We start from the raw sequence: 17170 nt of genomic DNA on the forward strand, positions 1-17170 counted from the left end.
TAGAGCCCAACAGCTGCACGTAGTCCCAAGCCCGAATAGGAGAGGCTACTAGGAACTAGTCCACCTGAGCCTGAAACTTGACAATCCGATTGTCTGGCAGGAACACTCTGCCCACTTGGGTGTCGAATCGAGCTCCCAGATACTCCAGGGACTGAGTCGGGCGCAGCTGGCTTTACTCCCAGTTGATGATCCACCCCAGGGAGCTCAAAAGAGCAACCACCCGGTTCACAGCTTTGCCGCACTCTGCATAAGAGGGGGCTTGGATCAACCAGTCGTCCAGATAAGGATGGACTTGAACTCCTTCCTTCCTCAGGAAGGCCGCGATGACCACCATTACTTTGGAGAAGGTCCGCGGAGCAGTAGCCAACCCGAACGGGAGGGCTCTGAACTGGAAGTGTCGGCCCAGTACTGCAAAATGCAGAAAGCGTTGATGAGGAGGCCAGATGGGAATATGCAAGTACGCTTCCTTGATGTCCAAGGATGCCAGGAACTCTCCTGCCTTCACTGCCGCTATAACAGAGTGGAGGGTCTCCATGCGAAAGTGCCGAACTTTCAAGGCCCAATTGACCCCTTTGAGGTCGAGGATAGGCCGTACAGAACCTCCTTTCTTTGGTATCACAAAGAAAAAGGAGTAACATCCCTTGCCAAGCTGATTTTCTGGCACCGGAACGACCGCCCCCAGGCGGATCAGATTGTTCAAGGTCTGCTGCACTACCACAGCTTTGACCGGAGACTTGCAGGGAGAGAGTACAAACCCGTCTTTTAAGGGTCGGCAGAACTCTAGCTTGTAGCCGTCTCTGATGACTTCCAGCACCCAAGCGTCTGAAGTTATTGTGGTCCACTCGCCCATAAACGAGGACAGCCGTCCTCCAATCTGCACTGGGGCGTGGACCAAGGCCCCGTCATTGGGTACGAGATCCTGGGGGAGGACCGGAGGGAGCACCTCCGGGACGGCGGTCTCTGCGAAAGGAATGCTGCTTGGGGGAGAAGTTCCTCTTGAAGGAAGAGGGGGCAGAGGAGCCCGACCTGCCCGGGCGGTACCGACGGGCTTCCTGAAACCATCCTCTGGAGGTACCAGGGCGAGTACTAGCCCGAGCCCTGACCTCTGGTAACTTCTTGCCCTTAGACGTGCCGAGATCGGTCACGATTTTGTCCAGCTCGACCCCAAAGAGCAGCTTGCCTTTAAAAGGCAATCTAGCCAGGCGGGATTTAGAGGCGTGGTCAGCAGACCAATGTTTCAGCCAAAGCCACCGCCGCGCAGAGATTGTCTGAGCCATGCCTTTCGATGAGGCCCTCAAGACATCATACAGCAAGTCTGCCAAATAGGCTAAGCCCGATTCCAGGGCTGGCCAATCAGCCCTCAAGGAAAGATCCGAGGGGAAAGCCCGCTGCACCATAGTCAGGCACGCCCTGGCCACATAGGAGCCGCAAATTGAGGCCTGCAAACTTAAAGCAGCTGCCTCAAAGGACGACCTTAAGGCCGCCTCCAATCTTCTGTCTTGGGCGTCCTTTAGGGCCGTGCCACCTTCCACCGGCAACGCCGTTTTCTTAGTCACCGCAGTGATTAAAGAATCCACGGTAGGCCACAGATAGGCCTCACGTTCACTTTCAGTCAAAGGATAGAGGCGGGACATAGCTCTAGCCACTTTAAGGCTCGCTTCCGGGACATCCCATTGAGCCGCAATTAAGGTGTGCATGGCATCATGCACGTGGAAGGTTCTAGGCGGGCGCTTCGTCCCCAGCATAATGGCAGAGCCAACAGGGGCTGAGGGAGAGACGTCCTCCGGAGAGGAAATCTTCAAAGTGTCCATGGCCTGTACCAACAGGTTCGACAAATCCTCTGAGCTAAAAAGCCGCGCTGCAGAGGGGTCATCCGCTCCATCCGAGCGGGGATCCGTCTCCTCCAAGGAATCCGCAAAGGACCGTTGGGAGACCTCAGATACGCTGCCCTCATCTACATCGGAGGAGACAAAGTCCTCCAAGGCCTGGGAATCAACCCGAGGGCGTTTACCTCTGGGAACCTCAACCTCTTAACCAGACGAGGGAGCAGGGGCAGCGTTTTGCATAAGGAAGGCCTGATGCAGCAGCAAAACAAAGTCAGGGGAGAAACCCCCCAGACTGTGTACTTCCGCAGCCTGGGCAATAGCCCTAGACGCACCCTCAACCGGCGCTCGCAAGAGCGGGGGAGAGACATGCTGCGCATCCAAAATGGCGTCCGGCGCGACACTCCGCGAAGGAGCCGCGCGGGAAGAACGGCGCTTAACTTTAGCCGCTTTGTGCCGTCGCCCAAATTAAGGGCGTTCATGGCATTAATGTCTCCAACCTCAAGGGCGGCCCAAGAAGAAGCCGTCCGAGCCGCGTGGCCGCCCAAGATGGCGGAGGCGAGGAGCGGGGGATGGGCGTTTATGGCGGGAAAAATCGCCACGCCGGAGGAAGGACCAGGACATTCATCGGCCACGAAACTGTCACCCAACAAGGGCGAATCAGGCTTTAAGACCCCCGCATCCCCTCTAGAAGCGCCCAAGCGATCCGGGGAGCGACTCTTTACGCCCTCGCCCTCCGACGCCATATGACACGTGGAGATAAATCGGGGAACCCCCTGCCCGCTATAAAAAGGTAAAAATTACCTGCTGTCCGCTCCGAGCTGTAACGACCTGGTGTCCCAGTGAGTAGCTGCAATAAACGTTTAAATAAACGTCGAAATAAACGCCTTTAAGGACGTTCAAAATTTTTTTTTTTTTTTTTTTTTAACGGAGCCAGCGGGAGGGGGGAGAAAAGGAGGGACCTGGCACCACCAGGTTTGCACTTGCTCAAAAGAGCCCTCAACCCCAGGCACTCAACAAAACCTAAAAATTAGGCTTGGAGGCCTAGCCAGAGCTGCTGCTGTGTGCGACCACCACCTGCTGAGATAGAGAACATACTGAGGAGTTTCCGGCAGCACATGACCACATATAGGGAGGCAAAAGTTTGCTCTCTATCTCCACCTGCTGGTAGATGGACACAACCCACCAGTCTATGGATTGATCAGCTTGATGATATGGAATTTGAGTCTTAGCCGACATCCAGCTTTTCATTGTTGGCAAAAAAGATGCAGCAATCAAATGCCTAACAGATTTCTCAATAGGAAAGAAGAAGTGGATGTCGTTGGAATAAAGTTGGTAAGATACTCCCATACCTTTTAGAAGCTTACATAAAGATAGCATATAGATGTTAAACAAAACAGGTGAAACAGCCGAACCCTGGGGCACTCCTGAATGAAATTCTAGCCAACTAAATGTAGTCTGAATAGTTAGTACTAGAAAAAAAATCTGCTACTCAAAAAAAAAGACCCAAACCATGACAGCAACTACCCACTACACTCAATTCTAGGCATCCCAGCAGCAATCCATGATGTAAAGTATCAAAAGGTGCTGTCTAGAGCCACCATAATATATGAATTACAGACCTGTAGAAGGTATTCTCCGAGGACAGCAGGCTGATTGTTCTCACTGATGGGTTGACGTCCTCGGCAGCCCCCTCCATCGGAAAGTTTACTAGCAAAGGCCTTTGCTAGTCCTCGCGCGCCCATGCGCACCGCGCGGCCGTCTTCCCGCCCGAAACCGGCTCGAGCCGGCCAGTCCAGTATGTAGCAAGACAATACACTTCAAGGGAAGACTCAACTCCAAAGGGGAGGCGGGCGGGTTTGTGAGAACAATCAGCCTGCTGTCCTCGGAGAATACCTTCTACAGGTATGTAGCATTCGCTTTCTCCGAGGACAAGCAGGCTGCTTGTTCTCACTGATGGGGTATCCCTAGCCCCCAGGCTCACTCAAAACAACAACCATGGTCAATTGGGCCTCGCAACGGCGAGGACATTAATGAGATTGACCTAAAAAATTTACCAACTAACTGAGAGTGCAGCCTGGAACAGAACAAACAGGGCCCTCGGGGGGTGGAGTTGGATCCTAAAGCCCAAACAGGTTCTGAAGAACTGACTGCCCGAACCGACTGTCGCGTCGGGTGTCCTGCTGCAGGCAGTAATGAGATGTGAATGTGTGGACAGATGACCACGTCGCAGCTTTGCAAATTTCTTCAATGGAGGCTGACTTCAAGTGGGCTACCGACGCAGCCATGGCTCTAACATTATGAGCCATGACATGACCCTCAAGAGCCAGCCCCGCCTGGGCGTAAGTGAAGGAAATGCAATCTGCTAGCCAATTGGATATGGTGTGTTTCCCTACAGCCACTTCCCTCCTATTGGGATCAAAAGAAACAAACAATTGGGCGGACTGTCTGTGGGGCTGTGTCCGCTCCAGGTAGAAGGCCAATGCTCTCTTGCAGTCCAATGTGTGCAGCTGACGTTCAGCATGGCAGGAATGAGGACGGGGAAAGAATGTTGGCAAGACAATTGACTGGTTCAGATGGAACTCCAACACGACCTTTGGCAAGAACTTAGGGTGAGTGCGGAGGACTACTCTGTTATGATGAAATTTGGTGTAAGGGGCCTGGGCTACCAGGGCCTGAAGCTCACTGACTCTACGAGCTGAAGTAACTGCCACCAAGAAAATGACCTTCCAGGTCAAGTACTTCAGATGGCAGGAATTCAGTGGCTCAAAAGGAGGTTTCATCAGCTGGGTGAGAACGACATTGAGATCCCATGACACTGTAGGAGGCTTGACAGGGGGCTTTGACAAAAGCAAACCTCTCATGAAGCGAACAACTAAAGGCTGTCCTGAGATCGGCTTACCTTCCACACGGTAATGGTATGCACTGATTGCACTAAGGTGAACCCTTACAGAGTTGGTCTTGAGACCAGACTCAGACAAGTGCAGAAGGTATTCAAGCAGGGTCTGTGTAGGACAAGAGCGAGGATCTAGGGCCTTGCTGTCACACCAGACGGCAAACCTCCTCCAATGGAAGAAGTAACTTCTCTTAGTGGAGTCTTTCCTGGAAGCAAGCAAGATGCGGGAGACACCCTCTGACAGACCCAAAGAGGCAAAGTCTACGCCCTCAACATCCAGGCCGTGAGAGCCAGAGACCGGAGGCTGGGATGCAGAAGAGCCCCTTCGTCCTGTGTGATGAGGGTCGGAAAACACTCCAATCTCCACGGTTCTTCGGAGGATAACTCCAGAAGAAGGGGGAACCAGATCTGACGCGGCCAAAAAGGAGCAATCAGAATCATGGTGCCTCGGTCTTGCTTGAGTTTCAACAAAGTCTTCCCCACCAGAGGGATGGGAGGATAAGCATACAGCAGGCCCTCCCCCCAATCCAGGAGGAAGGCATCCGATGCTAGTCTGCCGGAGGCCTGAAGCCTGGAACAGAACTGAGGGACTTTGTGGTTCGCTCGAGATGCGAAGAGATCCACCAAGGGGGTGCCCCACGCTTGGAAGATCTGGCGCACCACTCGGGAGTTGAGCGACCACTCGTGAGGTTGCATAATCCTGCTCAGTCTGTCGGCCAGACTGTTGTTTACGCCAGCCAGATATGTGGCTTGGAGCACCATGCCTTGACGGCGAGCCCAGAGCCACATGCTGACGGCTTCCTGACACAGGGGGCGAGATCCGGTGCCCCCCTGCTTGTTGACATAGTACATGGCAACCTGGTTGTCTGTCTGAATTTGGATAATTTGGTGGGACAGCCGATCTCTGAAAGCCTTCAGAGCGTTCCAGATCGCTCGCAACTCCAGAAGATTGATCTGTAGATCGCGTTCTTGGAGGGACCAACTTCCTTGGGTGTGAAGCCCATCGACATGAGCTCCCCATCCCAGGAGAGACGCATCCGTGGTCAGCACTTTTTGTGGCTGAGGAATTTGGAAGGGACATCCCAGAGTCAAATTGGAGCAAATCGTCCACCAATACAGGGATTTGAGAAAACTCGTGGACAGGTGGATCACGTCCTCTAGACCCCCAGCGGCCTGATACCACTGGGAGGCTAGGGTCCATTGAGCAGATCTCATGTGAAGGCGGGCCATGGGAGTCACATGAACTGTGGAGGCCATGTGGCCCAGCAATCTCAACATCTGCCGAGCTGTGATCTGCTGGGACGCACGCACCCGCGAGACGAGGGACAACAAGTTGTTGGCTCTCGCCTCTGGGAGATAGGCGCGAGCCGTCCGAGAATCCAGCAGGGCTCCTATGAATTCGAGTTTCTGCACTGGGAGAAGATGGGACTTTGGGTAATTTATCACAAACCCCAGTAGCTCCAGGAGGCGAATAGTCATCTGCATGGACTGCAGGGCTCCTGCCTCGGATGTGTTCTTCACCAGCCAATCGTCGAGATATGGGAACACGTGCACCCCCAGCCTGCGAAGTGCCGCTGCTACCACAGCTAGGCACTTTGTGAACACCCTGGGCGCAGAGGCGAGCCCAAAGGGTAGCACACAGTACTGGAAGTGGCGTGTGCCCAACTGAAATCGCAGATACTGTCTGTGAGCTGGCAGTATCGGGATGTGTGTGTAGGCATCCTTCAAGTCCAGAGAGCATAGCCAATCGTTTTGCTGAATCATGGAGAGAAGGGTGCCCAGGGAAAGCATCCTGAACTTTTCTTTTACGAGATATTTGTTCAGGGCCCTTAGGTCTAGGATGGGACGCATCCCCCCTGTTTTCTTTTCCACAAGGAAGTACCTGGAATAGAATCCCAGCCCTTCTTGCCCGGATGGCACGGGCTCGACCGCATTGGCGCTGAGAAGGGCGGAGAGTTCCTCTGCAAGTACCTGCTTGTGCTGGAAGCTGTAAGACTGAGCTCCCGGTGGACAATTTGGAGGTTTTGAGGCCAAATTGAGGGTGTATCCCTGCCGGACTATTTGGAGAACCCACTGATCGGAGGTTATGAGAGGCCACCTTTGGTGAAAAGCTTTCAACCTCCCCCCGACCGGCAGGTCGCCCGGCACTGACACTTGGATGTCGGCTATGCTCTGCTGGAGCCAGTCAAAAGCTCGCCCCTTGCTTTTGCTGGGGAGCCGCGGGGCCTTGCTGAGGCGCACGCTGCTGACGAGAGCGAGCGCGCTGGGGCTTAGCCTGGGCCGCAGGCTGTCGGGAAGGAGGATTGTACCTACGCTTACCAGAAGCATAGGGACCAGTCTTCCTTCCCCCGAAAAATCATCTACCTGTAGAGGTAGAGGCTGAAGGCTGCCGGCGGGAGAACTTGTCGAATGCGGTGTCCCGCTGGTGGAGAGACTCTACCACCTGCTCGACTTTTTCTCCAAAAATGTTGTCCGCACGGCAAGGGGAGTCCGCAATCCGCTGCTGGAGTCTATTCTCCAGGTCGGCGGCACGCAGCCATGAGAGCCGGCGCATCACCACACCTTGAGCAGCGGCCCTGGACGCAACATCAAAAGTGTCATAAACTCCTCTGGCCAGGAATTTTCTGCACGCCTTCAGCTGCCTGACCACCTCCTGAAAAGGCTTGGCTTGCTCAGGGGGAAGAGCATCAACCAAGCCCGCCAACTGCCGCACATTGTTCCGCATGTGTATGCTCGTGTAGAGCTGGTAAGATTGGATCTTGGCCACGAGCATAGAAGAATGGTAGGCCTTCCTCCCAAAGGAGTCTAAGGTTCTAGGGTCTTTGCCCGGGGGCGCCGAAGCATGCTCCCTAGAACTCTTATCTTTAGGGCCAGATCCACAACTCCAGAGTCATGAGGCAACTGAGTGCGCATCAGCTCTGGGTCCCCATGGATCCGGTACTGGGACTGAATCTTCTTGGGAATGTGGGGATTACTTAGTGGCTTGGTCCAGTTCGCAAGCAATGTCTTTTTCAGGACATGGTGCAAGGGAACAGTGGACGCTTCCTTAGGTGGAGAAGGATAGTCCAGGAGCTCAAACATTTCAGCCCTGGGCTCGTCCTCCACAACCACCGGGAAGGGGATGGCCGTAGACATCTCCCGGACAAAGGAAGCAAAAGACAGACTCTCGGGAGGAGAAAGCTGTCTCTCAGGAGAGGGAGTGGGATCAGAAGGAAGACCCTCAGACTCCTCGTCAGAGAAATATCTGGGGTCCTCCTCTTCCTCCCACGAGGCCTCACCCTCGGTGTCAGACATAAGTTCACGAACCTGTGTCTGCAACCTCGCCCTGCTCGACTCGGTGGAACCCCGTCCACGGTGGGGGCGTCGAGAGGTAGACTCCCTCGCGCGCATCGGCGAAGCTCCCTCCGCCGACGTAGTCGGGGAGCCTTCCTGGGAGGTGGCCGCGGTCGGCACCGCACGCGGTACCGACGTCGGGGACCTCAACCTGGGCGATGGGCTCGCTCGACGGTACCGGAGGCGCAAGCACCGCCGGTACCGGAGGGGTAGGGCGCAACAGCTCTCCCAGAATCTCTGGGAGAATGGCCCGGAGGCTCTCGTTTAGAGCGGCTGCAGAGAAAGGCTGAGAGGCCGATGCAGGCGTCGACGTCAGAACCTGTTCCGGGCGAGGAGGCTGTTCCGGGCTGTCCAGAGTGGAGCGCATCGACACCTCCTGAACAGAGGGTGAGCGGTCCTCTCGGTGCCGATGCCTGCTGGGTGCCGAATCCCTCGGCGACCCAGAGCTCTCGGTGCCGACGTGGGGAGGAGACCGGTGTCGATGCTTCTTCGACTTCTTCCGAAGCATGTCACCGGAGCTCCCCGGCACCGACGAGGAGGACGTAGAATCCATCCGTCGCTTCCTCGGGGCCGAGACCGAAGAGGGTCGATCCCGGGGGGGCTGTACCGCAGGAGCCCTCAGGGTAGGAGGAGACCCACCCGAAGGCTCACCGCCACCAGCAGGGGAATGGACAGCCCTCACCTGCACTCCTGACGATGCACCTCCGTCCGACGACATCAGCAGACGAAGTCTCGGTACCACCGACGTCGATGCAGTCGCCCGATGCCTCGGCGCCGATGCAGAGGTCCGATGCCTCGATGCAGTCGATGGAGCGGCAGCCAAGGAAGATGGTCCGGACGCTGACGACGTCGATGCACTCGATGCCTCCGGTGCCGATGAAGAGCCCGAGAACAAAACGTTCCACTGGGCTAATCTCGCTACCTGAGTCCGCCTTTGTAACAGGGAACACAGACTGCAGTTCTGAGGGCGGTGCTGGGCCCCTAGACACTGAAGACACGCAGAGTGCCTATCAGTGAGCGAGATTACCCGGGCGCACTGGGTGCACTTCTTGAAGCCGCTGGAAGGCTTCGATGTCATGGGCGGAAAAATCACGCCGGCGAAATGAAAAGCCGAAATGGCGAAAATTGAAGCACCAAAATTTAGAGGGAGAAAAATCTCGACCGAGGCCAAAAGAGGCCTACCCCGACAACGAAAGAAAACTTAGGGGGCAAAAACTGAGAAATACGGGAAGGGCAGAAAACCCGAAAGGGTCTTCCGGAACACTACCGGAGCGCTTCCCGAACTTTTTCAATGAAAAAAAAAGGACAAAAACACGTCGAAAAGGACGCGCGAGGTCGACTCTCTGGGGCACGAACGGCGTAACACGACCGTACCGAGTGCGGACGAAAGAAGACTGGCCGGCTCGAGCCGGTTTCGGGCGGGAAGACGGCCGCGCATGCGCGGTGCGCATGGGCGCGCGAGGACTAGCAAAGGCCTTTGCTAGTAAACTTTCCGATGGAGGGGGCTGCCGAGGACGTCAACCCATCAGTGAGAACAAGCAGCCTGCTTGTCCTCGGAGAATATATGAATTACAGACCTCCAGGTAATTGGAACTTAGGCCAGACTAACTTAATGGACTTCATTTCAAACACGTGTAACCAACTCCAATGTGCAAGTATTAGGAGACATCAACCTTCACTTAGAAGACCCAAACTCAATCAACGCACGAGAATGTAAGGAATTCCTCTACCTATGGGATCTCAAATGGCCACAAATGCAAGCAACCCACGTCAAAGGCACACACTTGATCTTATCTCACACAAACTTTCAACAGACCAGAACCTAATAATAACAGATATTAAATGGCCAGAAACACCCTGGACTGATCACTACAAATGGGGGTCCCAAAAAACAACAAGGCAAACGATCTGCAAAATCCAATATGGAAAAAGAAGCCAGCAGATCAATATAACATCAGAAAGATTTTATTGAAGATACTGTATGTGAACAAATTGCCCGACACAGGCCGTGTTTCACCCACCATGGGCTGCGTCAGGGGCTAATCTGAAACCTTCTGAAAGGAGCAGCTCTAAAAACACGGAAAACTTGTGGTGTGTAATAGATTGGAAAAAACCAGCTCATACAGCAGATGCCTAAAATAATGTGACTCTTAACACAATGCAAGTAGATGCGCTCAGCACAATCCTCCCGCACTTGTTTGACAGGTCTGGGCTGTCAAAAGCCCAAACCTGTCAAACACCCTGCCCCGAGGCCCGAGCAACGGGGGCTGGAGGTCCAGTGGACCTCAGCCCCCCCCCCCCCTCCCCGACGATCCCACCCCCCCAGGTTCAGGGAGGGCTGGAGATCTGGTGGGTCTCCAGCCCCCCCCCCCCCCCCCCACCGAAATTGGTCACTGGTGGTCTAGTGGCTGCCGGCAAAACCCCCTCCCACCCAGCGAGCGACCTGGGGGGGCCCCCCCGGTCACTCGCTGGGTGGGAGGGGAATTTGCCGGCAGCCACTAGACCACCAGGGACCAATTTCGTGGGGTTTGGGGGGGCTGGAGACCCACCGGATCTCCAGCCCTCCCTGAACCTGAGGGGGGTGGGATCGTCGGGGGGACCAGAGGTCCACCGGACCTCCGGCCCTGTTGGTAGCCTTGCAGGTTTGCTCTGGAGGGGAATGGGGGCCTACCAGCATGCAACTGAATGCTGGACAGAGCTCACCATTCCTCCCCAATCCTTGGCGTGCTGGTCACTGATCATTGGGGATGAATGCGCTGAGCCCTGTTTAGCATGCATTTGCATGCTACTTGCGCGAAGAGCCCTCGAGCGCGTTGTTTCACGCGCTCGAGGGCTCTAATCATGGGGCGGTAGCAAACGCCGGTGCTAGTATGGCGCTAACAGCCTCTAGCGTCGGCGTTTGCTTTTGATCATGAGGGTGTGAAAGTCCTCATAGATAGGCGGTGGGGGAGAAAGGGGGGATTGATCTTAACAGGATAATTAGTGGCAGGAGCTGTTCCCTAAAGTTGTTGTGGACAGTGGGGGGGGGGGGGGTTACTTCAATTCAAAACTGAGTCAGGGGAGAATTCGCTTTCTTCTAGTTACCTGCATAGTTCGTTGTATATGTAGGTTATTTAACCGTTTGCAAGCGACATTCTTGTAATGCTTGTACAGTGAAGTTATGTTATACCCTTTGTGTATGTCAGTGTTTTTGCTTCCGACTTAATATATTTTCCCCCCCAAAAAAATATGACAAGAAATCTCTGTTCTTTTTTTATTAAAATTCGATATACTACTGTATTACAAAACAGAGTGGTTACTGTTCAGTTACAAAAAAATAAAAAAACCTCCTGGCAGCTTAAAATGTGGCTCGACAGAACATCCTCATTATGGAAACAGAAAAACCCAAGAAGCTGTGAGGCAGTAGTGTGTACAAAATTACTGCATATGACAAACTGTATGGCTCAGTTATATTTGCTGGCCATCAGAAAAAAACAACAACATTGCTTTACAAACATCACATAAGCAGAGGAAGGACCATCTGTAAGGGTCCTAGAAAAAAATCTGTTTATGTGCTAGTTTTTATTCCTGATCATGATTCCTGGATCCTTGGGCCACTACAAGCAGAATTAACTAGCCCTCACAGACCCCGGAAGAGAGTCTGAACAGTGAAAAGTAATGACTAGTTTCAGAATACATATATATCAGTTTCAAAAGGAGTAGTTGTCTGTGGGTCCAGCCCAAAGTCCAAAATATAGAACAGGAAAAGTTCTCTACGATGACGAATCACAGAAGGCAAAAGTAGAGACTAATAGACGATTCACCACTGGAGACGCGAGTCCAACAGTCTTTATTATATCAGAGATAACGACCCGACACAGGTCGTGTTTCGACGCTAAAAAGCGTCTGCATCAGGGGTCAATAAATACACCAAGTAATGAATGCAAAACGAAGAGTCCTACTTGTATATGTGTTGTCAACTCACTGATCACGTAGCACCAAACAGAATATGCTCTGATAGTTTGTATCCAGCATATTCTGTTTGGTGCTACGTGATCAGTGAGTTGACAACACATATACAAGTAGGACTCTTCGTTTTGCATTCATTACTTGGTGTATTTATTGACCCCTGATGCAGACGCTTTTTAGCGTCGAAACACGGCCTGTGTCGGGTCGTTATCTCTGATATAATAAAGACTGTTGGACTCACGTCTCCAGTGGTGAATCGTCTATTAGTCTCTACTTTTGCCTTCTGTGGTCCAGCCCAAAGGACGTCATTGTGATGCTCTTGCTATAATGAGTGCAGATTAAAATTAATATGAAAAGAACAGCAATAATAAAACAGAAATGAACTAAGACTATCAGGCAGTATATAAGATGGCAACTGCAAAAACAGATGAATTGACATATATACACAGACACGCCTACCAAATTGCCTACTTCTCAACTAAGCCACTGATCTCCACAAACTCTCAAAGTATAGCGCATATTGAGAGGAAGGCAGAGATGTATATTACCTTTTTTTTTTTTTTTTTTTTTTGAAAACCTGGAGAAAATATGCTAAGGAATTCACTGACTGCACTGTTGCTTACTTTAAGTGTTGTATTTTTTGTGGTCAGCTGCTGTTCAAGCTGTGATATTTGGCTGGCTGAATTCTCACGAAGTTTGGTAAGGCTGGCCTGCAATCTCTGTACATCTTCCACAAGTTGGGCAATTTCTCGCTCTTTGGAAGCCAGTTCTACTTCCAAACTGGATCGCGTCAGCACCTCTATGGCCTGCTCCTGAAAAAGAAACAATAAAACAAAATGGACCTATATATTTTTTTTTGTTTGCCAGCAGGTAGCAAATGCATAACATGCCAATACATGTATTTTTAGTCATTAATGAATAAAATCAGGTCTTTCTAATTAAATAGATAGTATTAACCTAGCAACTTAGTAACATAGTAGTGACGGTAAATAAAAACTTGAACACATCCAGTATGCCCAACAGTCACATTCATTATCAATTCAAGATGAAATTTCTCTCTTTGGACGCCTTATAAGTTGCATATTATCAATTCCTCTAACTCCAGTATCTGCTGGTCTTGCCAGTCTCAAGTGGGTACTGTAAAGCATCTTACCTTTGAATGTGTGTGCCTTCGTCAGTATTGGCTGGAAATCTGGTCGCAGCTGGTAGACATTTTTCACCTTCCTGGCTCACTCACTTATTAATTTGTGATTCTCAGGGATCAGTATTACAAGAGTCTACTGACTCCTAGTGAAGGGGCTCTTGTTAGCACCCTGGTTTCTTTAGTATTGAAGGTAATCTTCTCCCATTGGAAGTCTTTACATCAGGCTACCTACCAGGAATGGTGGAACTTAGTGCTCCAAATTTACAAATTCAAATCACACCTTACAAAGAAATCTTCTCGTTTTGCTTCATATAGGGAAAAATGGCTACCACTTGTTGCTTATTTTGATATGGTACAATGATAAGTACTAAATTTGATGTGTATTTTTTGACATGTGCATGCTTTACACTTTGATTTGTATTCTCCAGCCCCCCTCCCCTTTCCCTCTTCTTTTCCTCTTTCCTCCCTCTCTCTTGTTTTCACTTAATTTGATTCTGAATGTAGATTGCTGCTTCTTACATGTGAGCTACGATATTGCCTTACTTTGTAAAATGTTACTTGCTGTTATGTTGTGAGCTCTTGATGGTATCTGTATCAAAACTCAATAAAAGAAATTAAGCTTTTTGAAAGAAAGAAAAAAAAAAGATGAAATTTATTTATTTCTAACGTTTATATCCTACAATTTCCCACCCACGGGCAGGCTCAATGTGGCTTACAACAGTCTGTAAAAAAAAAAAATAATAATAATACATCAATTCAGCAAACAAACAATTTCTTAGAAGTGTAAGAGAGAAAAGGTAAAAGCAAAGAAGGGGGGAAAAAAAAAAAAGAGTAGCGGTGATCAATATGACACCTTGACAGAGACAGTTCAGAAGTAAGAGATGCTAGGCGTGATTTGAGCGTAAGCTTTCCAATAAAAAGGTCTTGAGGCGGAGGAGAGTTGCTGGCTGTTCAAACAGAGACAGACGCCGAAGTGGCTCAGCTGGTCCTGTCTGAGGGTGTGACTGCAGCAACGGAGATAGATTCTCAACTTCGGGAAACATTACTACAACAGGCTTCAAAGGTATTGCCTCAAGCTATTGTTTCCAAGCTAGCTCGTGCTCATAGTCTATCTCAATCTCCTCCTGTGGCTAGTGGAGTGATTAGACCAGCAATTGTGACGCTGGAGTCACTATGGGATATGGTTTACAATATCCAAACCTCTATGCAAACTACTTTAAAGCAGAATTCTTCTGATATTGAAGTTCTTTCTGAAGCTGCCCTGCTTCAAGCACAAGTGACTGCACAGCAAACCCAGAAATTGGAACATGTGGATATCAAAATTCAAGAAATGGGATCTATAGAAACAGCTCTGGTTAAAGACAATAATTTCCTACATAAACGACTTAAATACCTGGAAAATCAGACTAAAAGACTTAACCTTAGGTTTCTTAATTTTCCCAAATCGCCGTTAATTTCTCCCTTGGAGATGGTTAAAAAATATTTGGTGGACATCCTAGGAATGGACAAGGACTCACTCCCTCCCATTACACGGGCTTATTATATCGGGAGTACTGGAGTAGTGGTAGGAACGCCCCCCCCCCCCCCCCCCCCCCGTAATAGGGGAAGGAATGAATCTTACCTCATTCCTAGAAAGCTCATTAGAAATAGTTACTCAGAGGTTAACTCTGCTTGTCACTTTTGCGCTGGAGCCTGATAGGAATGCCATACTACGGCTTTCGTTGAGACATTTAGAAAATCTGTTTTTGGGCTCAAAGGTCCGTATCTTTCCACATCTCTCACGGCCTACACAGATGAGACGAAGGGTCTTTTTGGAACTTCGCCCCAGGGTGGTGGCATTGGGAGCAAATTTTGTCTTGCGATTTCCTTGTTTTTGTAATGTGATGCTTGAGGGTAAACATTTTCAGTTTGTAGACCCAAAACAGTTGAAAGAGTTTATTGATGCAAGAGTTGATGTGAATATAGTAAACCTTCCCTAATCAGCAGGCTGGGGTTTGAACCAGAGGAAGCATCTATTGATTGTTAATTTTTTTTTAATTTCCGTAATCTTGGAATCAAATTTCTTTAACTTGTGGACAAACGGGCTGTAAAGATATATACTTATTATTTTTGTTTCCTAATGTTAAATAATGCCTATTGCATAATCACTTTAAGTGGTGATGTATTGGAAAATTTAAATAAATAATTAAAAAAAAAGGTCTTGAGGCGTTTTTTTGAAGGTCGGGTGATCAGGAGTAAGCTTCACCAATTTAGGTAGACCATTCCACAAATGAGTGCTAACATAGGAGAAGGTGGATGCGTAGGTGGTCTTATACTTGAGGCCACTATATACTGAGTAATGTAGATTTAGGTACAAATGAGCTGATCTGTGAGAGTTCCTAGGTGGCAAGCTGATAAGGGTGTCCATATATGCTGGGGCTTCACCGTAGATGAGTTTATGCACCAGCGTACAAATTTTAAAAGTGATTCGGTCCTGGACAGGAAGCCAGTGCAGGTTCTCACGCAGTGGTCTTGAACTTTCAAATCTCGATGTACCATAAATTAGCCTTGCAGCTGTATTCTGGGCAGTTTGTAGGTTTTTTTAGAAGCATATCTTTGCACCCTGCATATAATCCATTGCAGTAATCAAGGCGGCTTTTGACTAGTGATTGAACTAAACTGCGAAAGACTTCTCTAGGAAAATAAGGTTTTATACGTTTTAGTTTCCAAAGAGAGAAGAACATGTGTCTGGTGGTAGAGTTCATATGTTGCTCCAGTGTTAAGTTTCTATCAACAATTACTCCTAATATTTTTAGGGTCTCAGAGATTGGTAAGGCACGCTCAGGAGTGATTAATGTTGGGGGCGTGTATTTGTTATAGGGAGAGGAGAGTATTAGGCAATGAGTTTTCTCAGTATTGAGCTTGAACTTAAATGAGTTGGCCCAATCTAGCATGGTGTGCAATCCAAGTCTTATTTCATTGGTGATCTCACTTAGGTCTTTTTTAAAAGGAATAGAGATTGTGATGTCATCTGTATAAATAAACAGGTTGAGACCTAGTTTGGATAGGGCTGTGGCCAGAGTTATCAACATGATGTTGAAATCAACAATGAACGTGAAATTATATACTTCATCATGGTCTTTCTTTGGTGTTTCTGGGACACAGACTATAGAAGTCTGCCCAGCTCTGTCCTTATGTTCCAACTACTGGAGTTGCCATCAAAGCCCACTCCAGCCTATCCGAATCTGTCATGTCATTTGTGGGACACAGACTATAAAAGTCTGCTCGCCACTGTCCTCACGTTCCAAATTACGTTGAAGCACTCTCCAGCCCACCCTAAACTGGACTGCTATATGCAGTACATATACCTTACAAGCCAGCCCAGCACTGGCCTTAGTTTTTACAACCAAAGTTGCCATCTAAGCACCACTTGACATGCAAACACATGTGCAACCCTTTAATATTTGTTTTTTTATACCATCCATACATAGTGTTATTGGATATACAAAATAAAATTAAATGCCAATGCTAACACTTAACTTTACATGCTGAGAGGGTTGGCTGAATATCAGGTGCTCTGCTTTCTCGAAAAACATAATCTGCCTATGTGAAATACTGCCAAGCTAGAACATAATCCAGAGAACAGCAGGCAGCTAACTGCAAGACTTCTAATTTCGAGTTAGAAGAGAAACAAGCTGGAAACTACAAACAACAAACAAGCATACTTGTAACACGTATTTTCCATGGACAACAGGATTAATTAAGCAAACAAGTAGGTGATGCCAAGAGAGGGTGTTGGGGTGGAACAGATCTCCCAGAACTCTGAGCTAGAATAAAGTTTTGAATGCCCAGCCCTTCCCATGCTCTGTTTATTTATTTGGATTTAGTTCACATTGGGTTTTTTTTTTTCAGTAGCAGCACTAGTTGAGTTACACTCAGATATACTAATTACTTCTCTTTCCCCAGAGAGATGCAAGAGAGGACCTCGGCTGGCGGGGGTTGGGGTCCCCCGCCAGCAAAGATAGGCGAGGGCGGTTTGATGGCGGG

At 49.7% G+C, this 17170-nt stretch overlaps 1 protein-coding gene across 1 annotated transcript in view; it reads right to left on the reverse strand.

Moving 5' to 3' along the window:
• The window catches only part of CUX1 (cut like homeobox 1), an 804986-nt gene that overhangs the window by 419203 nt on the left and 368613 nt on the right, over nucleotides 1–17170 (reverse strand). The window contains 1 exon segment of the mRNA XM_030186246.1: nucleotides 12624–12812. Coding sequence (XP_030042106.1) covers nucleotides 12624–12812 — 189 coding nt within the window.

This window comes from Microcaecilia unicolor, chromosome 13 (assembly GCF_901765095.1).
Source record: "Microcaecilia unicolor chromosome 13, aMicUni1.1, whole genome shotgun sequence".
Classification (NCBI taxonomy): Eukaryota; Metazoa; Chordata; class Amphibia; order Gymnophiona; family Siphonopidae; genus Microcaecilia; species Microcaecilia unicolor.